The following is a 17,979-nucleotide window of genomic DNA, read 5'->3' as shown; positions in this document are numbered from 1 at the left end:
CGTCCCTGAGCTCCGACTTCGCCCACATGCTGACCTCACCTTCTTAGGAAATTACCTCTAACAGCATGTTCGGCAGTTAAACAAAACATTCTTTATAAAAAGCTGTGTTAATATTATTTTGTTTACTATAATTTGTTCCCAAACATGATAGCTGCACGTTTAGTTCATGGTTGACAGACACAGCTTGTTGGCCATTAGCCAATCGGATTTTTTCAACGAGTTCAATGCACTTGAATGCATTCAGCTGGTAATTACCACTCCCACTTGGTTGTGAACAGCAGCATAGGTATCCGAATGTCGGGTAGCTTAGCAACGGATATGTTTGCAGAGGGCATTCTAGCCCTGGTCATTTGATTCTCACCACAGCGAGACTAAGAGAAGATTGGAAAATGTACAATGCTGAATTACTTTCGGACCGCATTGCTACGGCTAGTTTGGAGAGGAGGCGTAATCGAGAGATGCAACGTCAAGATAGGATTTTCAATGCTAAAGTTAGAACGATTGGGGTAAGTTTCTGTCTTCTCCAGCGATTGGCGTTTAGTTTTTTCGCTCACCAAGCTATGAGTTTTTGTATGGTCATATGAATGTCGAATTTGGTCAACAAAAAATGTAATGGCTTAATTGATCTACTGTAGGTTTTTACGAGTGTACTGATACGTAGGACACGTGACATCCCGGCAACTTTGAGAACTATCAGTGTTGCTAACTCCTCAGTAAGGAAAGTTGTCTGTCCTAGAAGTCGCTAAATGACGTCATCGCAATTTGCATAATTGGCCATGTGCATGTAATTGTGATGGACTGTAGGAGAGAGGAATAAACGTAGTGGGAGAGAAAATGAGTAAAAAACACCCTAAATATGTTTAGAACTACAAATTAACTTTTTTTCTGTCGATTCTTTTTTTTATGTCACAATTCCAACCCTCCTCCTTTATCCAGGCTTGGGACCGGCAAAAGTGACCCAAAAGAGACACTCTGACAGAGTTACTTAGTATTTTTAGTTTGTTTTTTAGTTGTTTTTTTTACATTTATATCCCGCCCTGAATGTAAGCCAGGGTGGGATCAGCCAGCGGCGGCTTCCCGCATGCCCGATTCATTTGCAGTCTGGACGCGGAGGGGTGAACATCTCCTGCTCTGACTGCAGCTGGGAGGGACTGCTTTGTGAGGACTGGGCTGCCTGTGAGTGCTTTGGGACTGGGGTGGGGCCCACGGCAGCACCCGCTGCTCGTTGAGAAGAGTAAGAACAATACGTGCTTTCACGTCAGAGTCTCCAATAACGCTAGATTTGTCGCTAGTTTTTTGAAAATGTGTCGCTAGAGGGGTGTGAATACTCGCTAAATATAGCGACAAAGTCACTAAGTTGGCAACACTGCTCTATATCAGAGTTGTTCCTGTTGTTCACACACGTATCTGCCCTCTCATTGGCTGACTGCCGTCCATTTTTGAAGACTTATTTTCATTGTTATAGCGACCACTTAAGTATCTGGTCTGGTCAATATAATGGATAATCTGTGTTGCAACTGTAACCGGCTGTGACATCACAACACTCATGTTAATTCAGTTGTGAAGACATGTTTGTCACACTTTTCTGTTCCTCACAGATAGATAAAGAGGCTCTTGATTCCCAAGTGAATGAAAGAAAGAAAAAAGAACAGACAGAGGCAGAGTCACTTAAAGCATATGGTAAGTGCAATAAAATACAGAATGGGAGTCCTGACAGCTCTATATAAGCTTCCATACATACAATAAGCTTCAATGCAACTAAGGTTTTATTGATCCAATCTGTTAGCTAGTGTCATATGTCGCTGGAATGCATGCCCTCTAGCTGCAGATGCAGTGCGCAACGACAAGGCCGCTTGTCTACTTGATCAATGCCAACTTAAGGATGAGCGTCTGCTGCAGGGAGGCATAGAGGAATTCCGGTTGAACTTCCAGCCGCGGTGGAGTCGGCGAGAGTATGACTTGAGCAACCCAGACAAAATTAGAGGTCAGGAGGGGATCCAGATGCTGCCGGGGCTGGTGGGTGAGGACCCAGACAGCCAGGGGAGGCTGAAGAAGCAGCAGGAGCAGCTCAGAGAGTGGTCCGTCCAGCAGCAGCATGAGCTGACCACAGCGCGACACCAGCAGAGACAGGAAGGTAGGCTACAACCCAACACAACCTTTCCTGATGCTAGACACTGATACACTCACTGCCTCCTCTCAAAACAATCTCTGTCCCTGCCTCACCCTTGCAGAGCAGCAGTATGACCAGGACAGAGTGGACCTGGACAACAAAGCTCTCCAGCTCCAAAAAATTGAGGAGGAGAGGAGGAGAACCAAAGCCCTCGCTACAAAGAATTTCAATCTGACAATGGTGAGTCATTGTACTTTACCTGGTGCTTAACCAGGTGTGGTTGTCAAACTGGCAAAGGTAAGTCATTAGGATTGATAGTACTATCTGGCACTGAATCTAACCATGTGTGGTGTGATTCCTGTGATTTGTATATGGGAGAACAGAATGTAATTCTGTCAACATGTCAACTGTGTGATATTTTGTCTGTCTGTTCCCAGGCAGCAGAGAATGCAGAGAAGCGGTGGAAGGAGTGGCAGCAGCAGGAGGAGGACAACAGGACAGACATCCTGAACCAGCTGCAGGGGGAGCTGCTGTGTGAGAGCCAGGAGCAGGGCATCAGTGTGCTAGGTCTGCCCCGCCTCAGGCCCGACAGCTACAAGGGCCTCACAGACGAGCAGCTGCGGCACATCATCAACTGCCAGCAGCAACAGATAGATGAGAAGAGGGTACATCTACATTGTTTACTTTGAGCAGAGATGTTTTTATTGCAGTATGTTGCACACTCCATCTTCTGAAAGAGGACAAAAAGCGAGCGTAGATCGCAACACCCACAAATAGTGTTAACCTTCTCTTCATGTTTGGTTGTGCAGAGAATTCAGGCTGAGCAGCAGCAGGAGGAGCTCCAGCAGGACCGGTTCCGTGTGGCCTCGGCTCGAACTGCCCTACTAATGGAGAGACAGCAGGCCCGCATCAACAAGCAGCTCCGTCGCACGCAGGATAACACCAACGCACAGCTGGCTGAGGCCCACCATGAACAGTAAGACACTTTCCATATGTTAAGGTTCAGACACATGGACGCAGCTGTATACTTTTCGCTTCATTACCGTACAGCATCATTGTTTGTCACACATTCTTTTGAAAATATTTTCTTTAACACTTCTGTGCTCAGAAATAATTAAATTGTGCAGAAACTGACCAACAAGATTAGCACAGTTAATGGACATACAAATGATCAACTAGGAGCTCAATTCAATTCGTTTTGCGGAAGATCCGCGTTATCGTTCGATTGAAATTTCAAAGACAATGTTCCCTAGTCCAGAGACTTCATTCAGCGTTAAAATGTAAAGGTAATTTGCGATTGAGCAGACATATGCAATATTTACCGTGATCTTCCGCGATACGGCTTGAATCCAGCCCTAGAGCTTGTTGACCTGCCCATAGCACTGCATAGACGACATATCAAATGCCTACAGTTTTGTTCTTGATATCAGTTATAGACCAATCCATTCTTCTCTTCAGGAAAAAGTATTTGGAGAAGGTGTACACTAACATCCCAGATGACAGTTACTTCTCCCAGTTCAACACCAGCAGTCGATAAAGGATGCCTTACTCTGCCATGCATTAGACTATTATAGAAAAATGTTTCTTGTATTAAAAAGTGGATAAACAAAGGAAAAATTAACAATTCTGATGTTTTCCTTCCCTTAATTCAAAACTATTTGACAACTGTATTTTTTTAATCAGAAGTCTTCATAGAAAAGTGTGTCTGAATAAGGCATTGCCTACTGTTCTGCATGCATTTGTCATAACGTGTCCCTTGTTAAAATAAGAGTATCTGTATAATGAATTAAATCTGTACAAAACAAATGCACATTACCAGCATAAAATGCTATTAAAGAAATCAGACTAGCTGGTCAGTTCATTCAGTGTAAGCCTTTTCTCACAGTGCTCTTACCATTGAATTCACAATTACAGTGCAAATACAATTCTCTGCAACTGAACGTTTCCAATTGTGTGTCCATTTGGTACCAGCATGCCAGATATCATTCCCTTCCTATGGGGCACAAGCAACAGGCTCACAGACTGGGGTGATCCCACTGTCAGCGTCCGAATGACCACTCCTCTGCTCCAACAGGACTCTATTGTGAGTTCTCTGAGACAAACTTGTCCCATTTTCTCTGCCACAAATCCAATGCTTTCTCCTTCAGCTGTGGCGACAGAGAGCTGTACCTGGAACATAAAATTGAAAGTCAGAATCCTTACCCTACCATACAATGCCATAAACGGTTGCAAGTAGCTAAACTAGTCCAGGTTATTCCACCAATATTGTACGGTGCCTGGACCTGCTAGCTTGGCCTCACCTGATGGAGTTCATGGCCAGTTCCTTGAGAGTTCCTATGTGAGAGTTCATTCCACCTAAACCCACAAATGCCTCGTAAAAATCATGGGAGAGGCCAGAAGCTCCAAACATGGCAGGGTCGTCTGAACTGATCACCAGGGGATGGCCCTCTGACATCAGAACAGCAGCTGGGTGATTCCGCAGGTCTGAGACCAGTTTCAGTACCTGGAGAATTTTTTAAAATTATTATATTTTACCTTTAACTCTGCAAGTCAGTTAAGAACAAATTCTTGTTTACAATGAAGGCCTACCCCAACCAGGACGACGCTGGGCCAATTGTGCGCCGCCCTATGGGACTCCCAATCACTGCCGGTTGTGATCGAGCCAGGGTCTGTAGTGACGCCTCTAGCACTAAGATGCAGTACCTTAGACCGCTGCGCCACTCAGGAGCCCCAAAATGAAGATTTTCAATGAAGATGCAGATACAATGTACCCTTTACCTCGATCTGTGGATGGGCAGCCGTCTTAATCGTTCATCAACATGTGACAGTGATAATGCCCTACCTGGTTGGAGATGGGGCACACCTCTACAGCCACCCCTTTCTTCCTAGAGAGGGCCTTGGCCACGGGGTGGCGCAGCAGGGCAAAGCCATGGCCGATGCGAGACGTGTTGAACAGTAAAGCATCCAGTAGGTTCCCATCCACATCAGTGCCCTCTTCATCTGCAAATGACAGTCAATCAATGTAGATTGTAGTAAACACTTATCTATACTGTACAAACTTCATTCTCAACAACACAAAATAGGGAGTATTGGCTATAAAGTCTTATTCCATCAGAGTTAGTGCTATCCGGGCCCCTAACCAGAGCCAGATTAAGAAATCATAGGCCCATTCCATGAGTATAGACTAAATATGAACACTCCAGATAAGGTAGAAGGGTTCATGTGCTCACCAGTCTCTCCTGCGTGGAAGAAGAATGGAAGGTTGACTCCTCTCTCGCCTGGTAGAGACAAGGCCTCCTTGAAGTACCAGAGGGGTCTTCCACTATCTTCCCGACCCACCTAGTACCGGATGAGAACATCAGACATGTCAACATCACCCTGCACAGCCTATACCTATATTTTAATAAACCTATCAAGTCCATATCAACTTTAGGTAATTTCCTGAGAGAAACAGTTAAGGAGTCTTGTGACTAAGGATCTACCTACTAGGTCAAATCCAGCCATTATCTCTGGAAAGGCTTTCTGTAGGTTCATAGCCTCCTCCACTGCCTTCCATGCCATTGACGCGTTCAGCCGCCTTAGACAAACAGATTCCCAAAGTACATTCAATCTCAACATTAATATGACGTGTTTTGTTCTTCTCATTCTTCCTTTAACTCTGTATAGTTTTTAAATAAACTAATCCTTGTACAACTGTTAGAGGGCCCATGATTCTAATTCCATCTTTGCACTGATCATGTGCATCTCCTGCATAGTCACCTGTGCACAGTGAAGATGACACGAGCTCCCAGGAAGTCTGGGTGCTCTGACACAAACTGCCTGGTCACGTCCTGATAGGTCTTGAGGCCCCAGGCACTGTCATGTGTGCTCCCATCCAGCTCGTATGTCTGTGTATCAGTAACAAACATGTTAGAATTATACAACCTCTTATGTATAGACAATACATCCTGGTTACACCTTGAAAATGACTGGTCAATTCAAACTATTGTGTATGGAATCATCTTAACAACTTAATCACACAACTGAACTCATAACACGGTTGGAACAATAAACATGTATCTGTATGTGTTGTTTACCTCTGGAAGCAAAGCCCTCAGCTCCAGATACATGATACTATCCATGTAGAACTGCCTCAGGCCCTCATAATAATAGTCCTTGAACACCGGAGCGTAGGTGACTAGTCCCCAAGCCGAAGTGAACGCCTGCTCAAACCTTTTCCAAACGACATCTTGGCTGGGATAGGCAGCCTCTGGGTCCTCAGTGAAGAGTGTGAGGTTGCGTATGAGGCTGCACAGATTAAACAACCAGGTTGTTGGAGAGTGCATACAATTTGAAAGAGATGAGTCAAATAGAACATCTAATTTTGTCTTTATTCCCCCAGGGAGATTTTATTTTATTTTATTTCACCTTTATTTAACCAGGTAGGCTAGTTGAGAACAAGTTCTCATTTGCAACTGCGACCTGGCCAAGATAAAGCATAGCAGTGTGAACAGACAACACAGAGTTACACATGGAGTAAACAATAAACAAGTCAATAACATGGTAGAAAAAAGAGAATCTATATACAATGTGTGCAAAAGGCATGAGGTAGGCAATAAATCGAATAATTACAATTTAGCAGATTAACACTGGAGTGATAAATCATCAGATGATCATGTGCAAGAAGAGATACTGGTGTGCAAAAGAGCAGAAAAGTAAATAAATAAAAGCAGTATGGGGGGTGAGGTAGGTAAATTGGGTGGGTAGTTTACAGATGGACTATGTACATCTGCAGCGATCGGTTAGCTGCTCGGATAGCAGATTTTTGAAGTTGTTGAGGGAGATAAAAGTCTCCAACTTCAGAGATTTTTGCAATTCGTTCCAGTCGCAGGCAGCAGAGAACTGGAAGGAAAGGCGTCCAAATGAGGTTTTGGCTTTAGGGATGATCAGTGAGATACACCTGCTGGAGCGCGTGCTACGGGTGGGTGTAGCCATCGTGACCAGTGAACTGAGATAAGGCGGCACTTTACCTAGCATAGCCTTGTAGATGACCTGGAGCCAGTGGGTCTGACGACGAACATGTAGCGAGGGCCAGCCGACTAGGGCTTACAGGTCGCAGTGGTGGGTCGTATAAGGTGCTTTAGTAACAAAACGGATGGCACTGTGATAAACTGCATCCAGTTTGCTGAGTAGAGTATTGGAAGCTATTTTGTAGATGACATCGCCGAAGTCGAGAATCGGTAGAATAGTCAGTTTTACTAGGGTAAGTTTGGCGGCGTGAGTGAAGGAGGCTTTGTTGCGGAATAGAAAGCCGACTCTAGATTTGATTTTGGATTGGAGATGTTTGATATGAGTCTGGAAGGAGAGTTTGAATTCTAGCCAGACACCTAGGTACTTATAGATGTCCACATATTCTAGGTCGGAACCGTCCAGGGTGGTGATGCTAGTCGGGCGTGCGGGTGCAGGCAGCGAACGGTTGAAAAGCATGCATTTGGTTTTACTAGCGTTTAAGAGCAGTTGGAGGCCACGGAAGGAGTGTTGTATGGCATTGAAGCTCGTTTGGAGGTTAGATAGCACAGTGTCCAAGGAAGGGCCGGAAGTATACAGAATGGTGTCGTCTGCATAGAGGTGGATCAGGGAATCGCCCGCAGCAAGAGCAACATCATTGATGTATACAGAGAAAAGAGTCGGCCCGAGAATTGAACCCTGTGGTACCCCCATAGAGACTGCCAGAGGACCGGACAACATGCCCTCCGATTTGACACACTGAACTCTGTCTGCAAAGTAGTTGGTGAACCAGGCAAGGCAGTCATTAGAAAAACCGAGGCTACTGAGTCTGCCGATAAGAATATGGTGATTGACAGAGTCGAAAGCCTTGGCCAGGTCGATGAAGACGGCTGCACAGTAATGTCTTTTATCGATGGCGGTTATGACATCGTTTAGTACCTTGAGCGTGGCTGAGGTGCACCCGTGACCGGCTCGGAAACCGGATTGCACAGCGGAGAAGGTACGGTGGGATTTGAGATGGTCAGTGATCTGTTTGTTGACTTGGCTTTCGAAGACCTTAGATAGGCAGGGCAGGATGGATATAGGTCTGTAACAGTTTGGGTCCAGGGTGTCTCCCCCTTTGAAGAGGGGGATGACCGCGGCAGCTTTCCAATCCTTGGGGACCTCAGATGATACGAAGGAGAGGTTGAACAGGCTGGTAATAGGGGGTGCGACAATGGCGGCGGACAGTTTCAGAAATAGGGGGTCCAGATTGTCAAGCCCAGCTGATTTGTATGGGTCCAGGTTTTCCAGCTCTTTCAGAACATCTGCTATCTGGATATGGGTAAAGGAGAAGCTGGGGAGGCTTGGGCGAGTAGCAGCGGGGGGGGCGGGGCTGTTTGCCAAGGTTGGAGTTGCCAGGAGGAAGGCATGGCCAGCCATTGAGAAATGTTTGTTGAAGTTTTCGATTATCACGGTGACCGTGACCGTGTTACCTAGCCTCAGTGAAGTGGGCAGCTGGGAGGAGGTGCTCTTGTTTTCCATGGACTTTACAGTATCCCAGAACTTTTTGGAGTTAGAGCTACAGGATGCAAATTTCTGCTTGAAAAAGCTGGCCTTTGCTTTCCTGACTGACTGCGTGTATTGGTTCCTGACTTCCCTGAACAGTTGCAAATCGCGGGGGCTCTTCGATGCTATTGCAGTTTGCCACAGGATGTTTTTGTGCTGGTCGAGGGCAGTCAGGTCTGGAGTGAACCAAGGGCTATATCTGTTCTTGGTTCTGCATTTTTTGAACGGAGCATGCTTGTCTAATATGGTGAGGAAGTAACTTTTAAAGAATGACCAGGCATCCTCAACTGCTGGGATGAGGTCAATATCCTTCCAAGGTAACCCGGGCCAGGTCGATTAGAAAGGCCTGCTCGCAGAAGTGTTTTAGGGAGCGTTTGACAGTTATGAGGGGTGGTCGTTTGGCCGCGGACCCGTGGCGGATACAGGCAATGAGGCAGTGATCGCTGAGATCTTGATTGAAGACAGCAGAGGTGTATTTGGAGGGCAAGTTGGTCAGGATAATGTCTATTAGGGTGCCCATGTTTACGGATTTAGGGTTGTACCTGGTGGGTTCCTTGATGATTTGAGTGAGATTGAGGGCATCAAGCTTAGATTGTAGGACTGCCGGGGTGTTAAGCATATCCCAGTTTAGGTCACCTAACAGAACAAACTCTGAAGCTAGATGGGGAGCGATCAGTTCACAGATGGTGTCCAGGGCACAGCTGGGAGCTGAGGGGGGTCGGTAGCAGGCGGCAACAGTGAGAGACTTATTTCTGGAGAGATTAATTTTTAAAATTAGAAGTTCGAACTGTTTGGGCATAGACCTGGAAAGTATGACAGAACTTTGCAGGCTATCTCTGCAGTAGATTGCAACTCCTCCCCCTTTGGCAGTTCTATCTTGACGGAAAGTGTTATAGTTGGGTATGGAAATCTCAGTATTTTTGGTGGCCTTCCTAAGCCAGGATTCGGAAACGGCAAGGACATCAGGGTTGGCAGAGTGTGCTAAAGCGGTGAGTAAGGCAAACTTAGGGAGGAGGCTTCTGATGTTGGCATGCATAAGGCCAAGGCTTTTTCGATCACAGAAGTCAACAAATGAGGGTGACTGGGGACATGCGGGGCCTGGGTTTACCTCCACATCACCCGAGGAACAGAGGAGTAGTAGGATGAGGGTGCGGCTAAAGGCTATCAAAACTGGTCGCCTAGAGCGTTGGGGACAAGGAATAAAAGGAGCAGATTTATGGGCGTGGTAGAATAGATTCTGGGCATAATGTGCAGACCAGGGTATGGTGGGGCACGGGTACAGCAGAGGCAAGCCCAGGCACTGGGTGATGATAAGAGAGGTTGTATCTCTGGACATGCTGGTCTCAATGGGTGAGGTCACCGCATGTGTGGGGGGTGGGACAAAGGAGGTATCAGAGGTACGGAGAGTGGAACTACGGGGTCCATTGCAAACCAAAACAATGATAACTAGCCTGAACAACAGTATGCAAGGCATATTGATATTTGAGAGAGACATACAATAAGGCATAAAGTGATTGCAGGTCTTGATTGGGAGAGCTAGCTAAAACAACAGGTGAGATAACAGCAGCTAGTCAGCTAACACAGCAACAGCAGGTAAAAATGGCGACGACCAGGCAGAGAGGGTCGGATTAACTACACACAGATCCTGAGTTAAAGCACAGAGCCGACAGATAAAACACAAATAAACGGAATGGAGTACCGTGAATTAATGGACAGTCAAGCAGGCATCAGCTATGTAGCCGAGTGATCATAGTGTCCAGGGGGCAGCCGTAGATGGAGCAGTGAGGCCTCCACTAAGCTAGCCCGCGGCGTTTAAAGTTAGTAGCCCGGGGGGGTGGTCTGCTCAGACGGAGGGGGTCTGCTCAGACGGAGTCCGGTTGAGGGCACAGCGGATGGGGTGTTCGTCTGCAGACCAGACGTGGTCGTGTCGACAGAGAATCCAAGCCGGATGGCGGTGGCGAAGGAGAGGTTGTGAATTGTAGAATTGTGTATGCTAACTGGTGCTAGCTTCGTGATTCAGACAGCTAGTCATGGGTAGCAAGCTAGCAGAAGATGGAGGTCTGTTTTTAGCCACGCCGTGCAATTCCGTCGGTAGATTAGTGGGGTTCCGTGTGGCAGAGGGGACCAATCCAATTGTCAAAATAGTTATAGTGGCCTAAGAAGATTGTTCGATAGACCTGTTCAGATAGCAGCCGATATGCTCAAGACAGCTAACGATTAGCGGGCCGCAGTTAGCATATGGACGTTCAGGTTACGTCGCGATGGAGGGGCCAGTTGAAATACTCCCTCAGGCAGATAACGTCGGTATCCCAGTCGTGAAGGCCCGGTGGGGCTCCGCATCGGCAGTAAAACGGGTCCGGATAGGTGATTGTAGCCCAGGAGTGGCTGATGGAACTCTTCAGCTGGCTAGCTCCGGGATAATTGGTGTTTGCTCCGGAATTGATGTTAGCCAATAGTCACTCGGATAGCAGCTTAAGGATAGCTGATAAGCGCTAGCTGTGGTTAGCTGAACTACTAACGTTAGCTTGTGAGCTGGCTAACTTCTGGCTAGCTTCTGTTGTAGATTTCGGATACGAGGTGAATAATACTTTTGAGGAAAAAAAACAGAACCGCACAACATTTGGTGAGGTGGGTTGCAGGAGAGTGTTTTGAAGTTGAGTTTTTAAGAAGAAAAAAATATATATATAAAAAGATATGCGAAGAAAAATATATAAAGTATATATACACGGGGCAAGACGAGGACAAAGGACATCTGACTGCTACGCCATCTTGGATTACATTGAGATACTTGTGTGATGTATGACCATGACATATAAATGACATAATATACACTGCTCAAAAAAATAAAGGGAACACTTAAACAACACTATGTAACTCCAAGTCAATCACACTTCTGTGAAATCAAACTGTCCACTTAGGAAGCAACACTGATTGACAATAAATTTCACATGCTGTTGTGCAAATGGAATAGACATAAGGTTTATAGGCAATTAGCAAGACACCCCCAAAAAAGGAGTGATTCTGCAGGTGGTGATCACAGACCACTTCTCAGTTCCTATGCTTCCTGGCTGATGTTTTGGTCACTTGAATGCTGGCGGTGCTCTCACTCTAGTGGTAGCATGACACGGAGTCTACAACCCACACAAGTGGCTCAGGTAGTGGAGCTCATCCAGGATGGCACATCATGCGAGCTGTGGCAAGAAGGTTTGCTGTGTCTGTCAGCGTAGTGTCCAGAGCATGGAGGCGCTACCAGGAGACAGGCCAGTACATCAGGAGACGTGGAGAAGGCCGTAGGAGGGCAACAACCCAGCAGCAGGATCGCTACCTCCGCCTTTGTGCAAGGAGGAGCACTTCCAGAGCCCTGCAAAATGACCTCCAGCAGGCCACAAATGTGCATGTGTCAGCATATGGTCTCACAAGGGGTCTGAGGATCTCATCTCGGTACCTATTGGCAGTCAGGCTACCTCTGGCGAGCACATGGAGGGCTGTGCGGCCCCACAAAGAAATGCCACCCCACACCATGGCTGACCCATCGCCAAACCGGTCATGCTGGAGGATGTTGCAGGCAGCAGAACGTTCTCCACGGCGTCTCCAGACTCTGTCACGTCTGTCACATGTGCTCAGTGTGAACCTGCTTTCATCTGTGAAGAGCACAGGGCGCCAGTGGCGAATTTGCCAATCTTGGGGTTCTCTGGCAAATGCCAAACGTCCTGCACGGTGTTGGGCTGTAAGCACAACCCCCACCTGTGGACGTCGGGCCCTCATACCATCCTCATGGAGTCTGTTTCTGACCGTTTGAGCAGACACATGCACATTTGTAGCCTGCTGGAGGTCATTTTGCAGGGCGCTGGCAGTGCACCTCCTTGCACAAAGGCGGAGGTAACGGTCCTGCTGCTGGGTTGTTGCCCTCCTACGGCCTCCTCCACGTCTCCTGATGTACTGGCCTGTCTCCTGGTAGCGCCTCCATGCTCTGGACACTACGCTGACAGACACAGCAAACCTTCTTGCCACAGCTCGCATGATGTGCCATCCTGGATGAGCTCCACTACCTGAGCCACTTGTGTGGGTTGTAGACTCCGTGTCATGCTACCACTAGAGTGAGAGCACCGCCAGCATTCAAGTGACCAAAACATCAGCCAGGAAGCATAGGAACTGAGAAGTGGTCTGTGATCACCACCTGCAGAATCACTCCTTTTTTGGGGGTGTCTTGCTAATTGCCTATAAACCTTATGTCTATTCCATTTGCACAACAGCATGTGAAATTTATTGTCAATCAGTGTTGCTTCCTAAGTGGACAGTTTGATTTCACAGAAGTGTGATTGACTTGGAGTTACATTGTGTTGTTTAAGTGTTCCCTTTATTTTTTTGAGCAGTGTAAAATGACATTTGACATACATTGCCTTCAGAAAGTATTCAGACCCCTTCACTTTTTCCACATTTTGTTACTACAGCCTTATTCTAAAATGGATAAAAAATATTAAAAATCCTCCTTTTTTGCACAAATTATTAATAATAGAAAACAGAAATACCTTATTTACATAAGTATTCAGACCCTTTGCAATGAGACTCGAAATTTAACTCAGGTGCATCCTGCTTCCATTGATCATCCTTGAGATGTTTCTACAACTTGATTGGAGTCCACCTGTGGGAAATTCAATTGGTTTGACATGATTTGAAAAGGCACACAACTGTCTATATGTAACAGTATAACTTTAAACCGTCCCCTCGCCCCGACACGGGCGCGAACCAGGGACCCTCTGCACACATCAACAGTCACCCATGAAGCGTCGTTACCCATCGCTCCACAAAAGCCGCGGCCCTTGCAGAGCAAGGGGAAACCCTACTTAAGTCTCAGAGCAAGTGACGTAACTGATTGAAATGCTACTAGCGCGTACCCGCTAACTAACTAGCCATTTCACATCCGTTACACTCACCCCCCTTTCAACCTCCTCCTTTTTCCGCAGCAACCAGTGATCCGGGTCAACAGCATCAATGTAACAGTATAACTTTACGGCGTCCCCTCGCCCCGACACGGGCGCGAACCAGGGACCCTCTGCACACATCAACAACGGTTGCCCACGAAGCATCGTTACCCATCGCTCCACAAAGGCCACGGCCCTTGCAGAGCAAGGGGAAACCCTACTTAAGTCTCAGAGCAAGTGACGTAACTGATTGAAATGCTACTAGCGCGTACCCGCTAACTAACTAGCCATTTCACATCCGTTACATATATAAGGTCCCACAGTTGACAGTGCATGTCAGAGTGAAAACCAAGTCATGAGGTCGAAGGAATTGTCCGTAGAATGCCGAAAAGGGATTGTTTCAAGGCACAGATCTTGGGAAGGGTACATTTCTGCAGCATTGAAGGCCCCAAGAAAACAGTGGCCTCCATCATTCTTAAATGGGAGAAGTTTGGAACCACCAAGACTCTTCCTAGAGCTGGCCGCCCGGCCAAACTGAGTAATCGGGGTAGAAGGGCCATGGTCAGGGAGGTAACCAAGAACCAGATGGTCACTCTAACAGCTCTAGAGTTGCTCTGTGGAGATGGGAGAACCTTCCAGAAGGACAACCTTCTCTGCAGCACTCCACCAATCAGGCCTTTATGGTACAGTGGCCAGACGGAAGCCACTCCTCAGTAAAAGGCACATGACAGCCCGCTTGGAGTTTGCCAAAAGGCACCTAAAGATTCTTAGACCATGAGAAACAAGATTCTCTGGTCTGATGAAACCAATATTAAACTATTTGGCCTGAATGTAAAGTGTCACGTCTGGAGAACCTGGCACCTACCTATGGTGAAGCATGGTGGTGGCAGCATCATGCTGTGGGGATGTTTTTCAGCGGCAGGGACTTGGAGACTTGTCAGAATCGAGGGAAAGATGAACGGAGCAAAGTACAGAGAGATCCTTGAAGAAAACAGGACTTCAGACTGGGGTTCACCTTCCAACAGGACAACAACCCTAAGCACACAGCCAAGACAAAGCAGGAGTGGCTTCAGGACAAGTCTCTGAATGTCCTTGAGTGGACAGAGCCCGGACTTGAACCCGATCTAACATCTTTGGAGACCTGAAAATAGCTGTGCAGCAACGCTCCCCATCCAACCTGACAGAGCTTGAGAGGATCTGCAGAGAAGAATGGGAGAAACTCTCCAAGTACAGGTATGCCAAGCTTGTAGTGTCATCCCCAAGAAGACTTGAGGCTGTAATCGCTGCCAAAGGTGCTTTAACAAAGTACTGAGTAAAGGGTTTGAATAATTATGCAAATGAAATATATATTATATTTGTATAAATTAGCAACACCAACAAAAAGTAACCTGTTTTTGCTTTGCCATTATGGGTATTGTGTGTAAATTGATGAAGGCTGTAATTGAAAATGTCATATTTTATTTGTATAAATGAGCAACAACAAAAAGTAACTTGTTTTTGCTTTGTCATTATGAGGTATTGTGTGTAGACTGAATAAGGCTGTAACCTAACAAAATGTGGAAAAAGTCAAGGGGTCTGAATACTTTCCGAATGCACTGTATTATAATGACATATGTTCCTACTTCCTACCTATTGTCAAGGTCAGTGGTATTGCCGGTTTTGGCCCTCAGGGTCTCCAGCAGCATCCAAGAAGAGCACTGAGGTTTTGGTTTGGGCTGACCAGAAGAGAAGAGTAACCGAACTGACTGGTCCTCTGTAATGCACATGTAGCAATGTGGTCGGTACGTCACATTCCTTACCAGCCACTCCACTCCCACCATGGAGAAGTCATGGACATGAAGTGCTGCTCCTAAAACAGATCAGAGGAGGAGATCATCGTAACCTGTGTGACACAGGAGGTTGGTGGCACCTTTATTGGGCAGAACGGGCTTGTGGTAATGACTGGAGCGGAATCAGTGGAATGGTATCAAATACATCAAACACATGGTTTCCAGGTGTTTGATGCCATTACATTTGCTCCGTTCCGGCCATTATTATGAGTCATTATCCCCTCAGTAGCCTCCACTGCTGTGTGGCTTACAATGAAGTACATTACACATGTGCCATATTTCCTTACAGTTTATCACAAATGCAAAGGGGACAGGGGTACAGGTCCATTTGGGATCCGGTGTACCTTTGGGCATCCTCTGCAGTAGGCTGTAGATGAGGCTGCGCTGGATGAGTGGCTTTGCCTTGAAGAAGTGCAAGGCAGGAGGGAAGTCCGAGCTCTTCATCTCCTGCTCCTTCAGTTTGTGCAGCTGTGCACTGAGCCGCAGCTCTGCCTCTGTCAGCAGCAGTCTGCCCCCTGTCTGCCGGGAGGCCTCCTGCTGCATCAGATACTCTCTGAGCCTGGGGTCAGGGCTGCACCAGCACAGGGTCAACCAGCACAGCAGGACTGACACCATAGCCACCTGGTGGCTCTCTGGCCAGTGCAACATGGTGAAGGTGTGGCTAATCAATGTTGGTCAACACTGAATAGATAGGCTTGAAGGAGAAAGAAACGTGATAAGACAAACTCATCTAGTGGGAAAATAGGTTCAACAGAGCTTGGTTTTTAGTGTAAGCCTACTGCACCTGTTTACAGAACATAGGATAGAAATCAATGGTCTTTCCACTTCCTCATTATTACTTTCTTATGCTTGCTTCCTCAGAAATTTAGTTTCTCTTGAAACAAACAAAAAATGTCCAGTTCAGCCAATAGCTTAAGAGGTCTATTTCCCATAAGAGATATTTCCCATATTTTCTATGAATATGATTTAATATGTATATTTAGAGGATAGGGTCTTCAGGATGTCATACTGACAGGCTGCATTTAGATCTGAATTTGATACATAAATGCACAATTCATTTATTTGATATAGTTTTGTCCGCAATTGCAGTATTTATCTGTAAGTAGGCTAGTTGAGTGCACCATGGTGGACGTGGACAAAGAGAGTAGCACCACCACCAGCTGTCGGTGTCAACAAACCCGCTTGGTGATTCACGGATTATGTAGTTTCCTTGTTGTGAATACGTTTGATGCCTAATAGTGTTTTTGTTAGTTTGCAGTTATGATCAAGATATTTAAACGAATACAGACTTTTTATAAACCTGACATATTGCCTGCTTCAGCCGGTCGCCTATTATGTTGTTCAGTTTAAAGGGCTACGCGAACGTTTGACGCGTTGGCGATTTCAGTGTATCTACAATGTAACAACAATGTATCTAACAACAATGTAACATTTGGTAAACGTTAAAGTGGTGTGTGTGCCTCAAGCCTGCAATTCTAAAGTGTAACAAAGTAACAGCTGCACGTTCACACTGAACGCTTAATACATTGATAATAGCATACATGTTTTGCCAGTGTTATGAACATGAATTGTTATTAGAACGAGTATCTCACCACTGAACAAACCTGTCCGTGAAGGTGAAGTGATGAATAGGTACTCCTATATTGCTCTATACTATAACAACAACTGTTACAATTGCTGTTTTTCAGTTCTGTAGCCTGAAAGTGTAATGCCGCGTTCATGTATTAGTCGGAAATAGGAAACTCGAAAATGTCTGACTTGCTAACAGGATAAACGCAGGACCAGTTAGCAAGTCTGACATTTCTGAGTATCACATGAACGCAGCATTACTCTTACTCACTTCCTAAAACAGTGGTACACGTCATATCCCCCCAGTGGTTGACTTGGGATGGAAGAAGTGCAGGACCTGTTCTCCAAGTCGGTCCATTAGACTATGTTCACCGAATTCACAAGTGACATTATGCTATAGAGACTTCTGATTATTCACTGTTAACAGTTTGTAAACATTTTCCATTACTTTTAACCAAATTTTCATTACTATTTTTTTTTGCCTACTTGAAACGTAAGCCTTATTGACACTGGAAAGCTGCTGTGTCTGATCCCATGTAGACCTACCACCTTCTGCCGTTGTGCCCTTGATCAAGGCATTTAGCCCCCCACATAGAACCGCACGTTTAGTCCCAGGTTGTCAACCCTCCTCCTGGGTGTGCAGGCATGGCTTTTTCAACATTGCAACCAAATACTTTTGTCTTTATACAATTATTCCTTCATTAAATAAATAAGAGTTCAAATGTCGCAATTACATGGCTACTGTTTAATAGAGGGGAATCGCATCTTTCCAACGGGTGCAGATTTATTTCGACTTTACAGTGCCGGTGGAAAGGCAACAACGAAATGAATGCTTAGTTAACTATAGATAACGAGCGAGCTAACTGCTACAAATTATGTTTCGAATTGGTGATGTAGTTAGTCTGTCTGTCATTATTTTATACATGCTGCTGAAATGCCACGTTCTCTCTCCTCGGGCAACGGCCCACTCGCACTGGCGCACACACACAGCACCATAGACATGCACTGAATAGCT

At 46.1% G+C, this 17,979-nt stretch overlaps 2 protein-coding genes across 7 annotated transcripts; one reads left to right on the top strand and one right to left on the bottom strand.

Moving 5' to 3' along the window:
• Window positions 1-155: 155 nt before the first annotated feature.
• On the top strand, window positions 156-3,958 carry LOC129862394 (RIB43A-like with coiled-coils protein 2). 5 transcript variants are annotated; one of them, XM_055934011.1, is made up of 7 exons: window positions 156-506; window positions 1,599-1,680; window positions 1,787-2,134; window positions 2,232-2,350; window positions 2,548-2,775; window positions 2,920-3,086; window positions 3,569-3,958. In XM_055934011.1, exons 1-7 carry the CDS (start codon window positions 390-392, stop codon window positions 3,645-3,647), a joined length of 1,140 nt encoding a protein of 379 aa, XP_055789986.1. In that variant the 5' UTR covers window positions 156-389; the 3' UTR covers window positions 3,648-3,958. The 5 variants fall into 5 exon arrangements, with proteins under 5 accessions (XP_055789986.1, XP_055789987.1, XP_055789988.1 ...); XM_055934012.1 differs by having other exon boundaries at window positions 163-506; window positions 1,823-2,134; XM_055934013.1 differs by having other exon boundaries at window positions 416-506; window positions 1,900-2,134.
• LOC129862393 (adenosine deaminase 2-A-like) lies at window positions 3,134-17,141 on the bottom strand. Of its 2 annotated transcripts, XM_055934009.1 has the most exons (10): window positions 16,988-17,141; window positions 15,740-16,089; window positions 15,196-15,415; window positions 6,187-6,397; window positions 5,870-5,997; window positions 5,597-5,687; window positions 5,341-5,449; window positions 4,953-5,110; window positions 4,411-4,613; window positions 3,134-4,279 (listed from the first exon to the last, which is right to left on the bottom strand). In XM_055934009.1, exons 2-10 carry the CDS (start codon window positions 16,041-16,043, stop codon window positions 4,189-4,191), a joined length of 1,515 nt encoding a protein of 504 aa, XP_055789984.1. In that variant the 5' UTR covers window positions 16,044-16,089; window positions 16,988-17,141; the 3' UTR covers window positions 3,134-4,188. The 2 variants fall into 2 exon arrangements, with proteins under 2 accessions (XP_055789984.1, XP_055789985.1); XM_055934010.1 differs by lacking the exons at window positions 15,196-15,415; window positions 15,740-16,089.
• Window positions 17,142-17,979: the final 838 nt, after the last annotated feature.

The sequence above is a fragment of the Salvelinus fontinalis genome, chromosome 9 (assembly GCF_029448725.1).
Source record: "Salvelinus fontinalis isolate EN_2023a chromosome 9, ASM2944872v1, whole genome shotgun sequence".
NCBI lineage: Eukaryota > Metazoa > Chordata > Actinopteri > Salmoniformes > Salmonidae > Salvelinus > Salvelinus fontinalis.
This window is presented reverse-complemented; position numbering and strand designations above follow the sequence as displayed.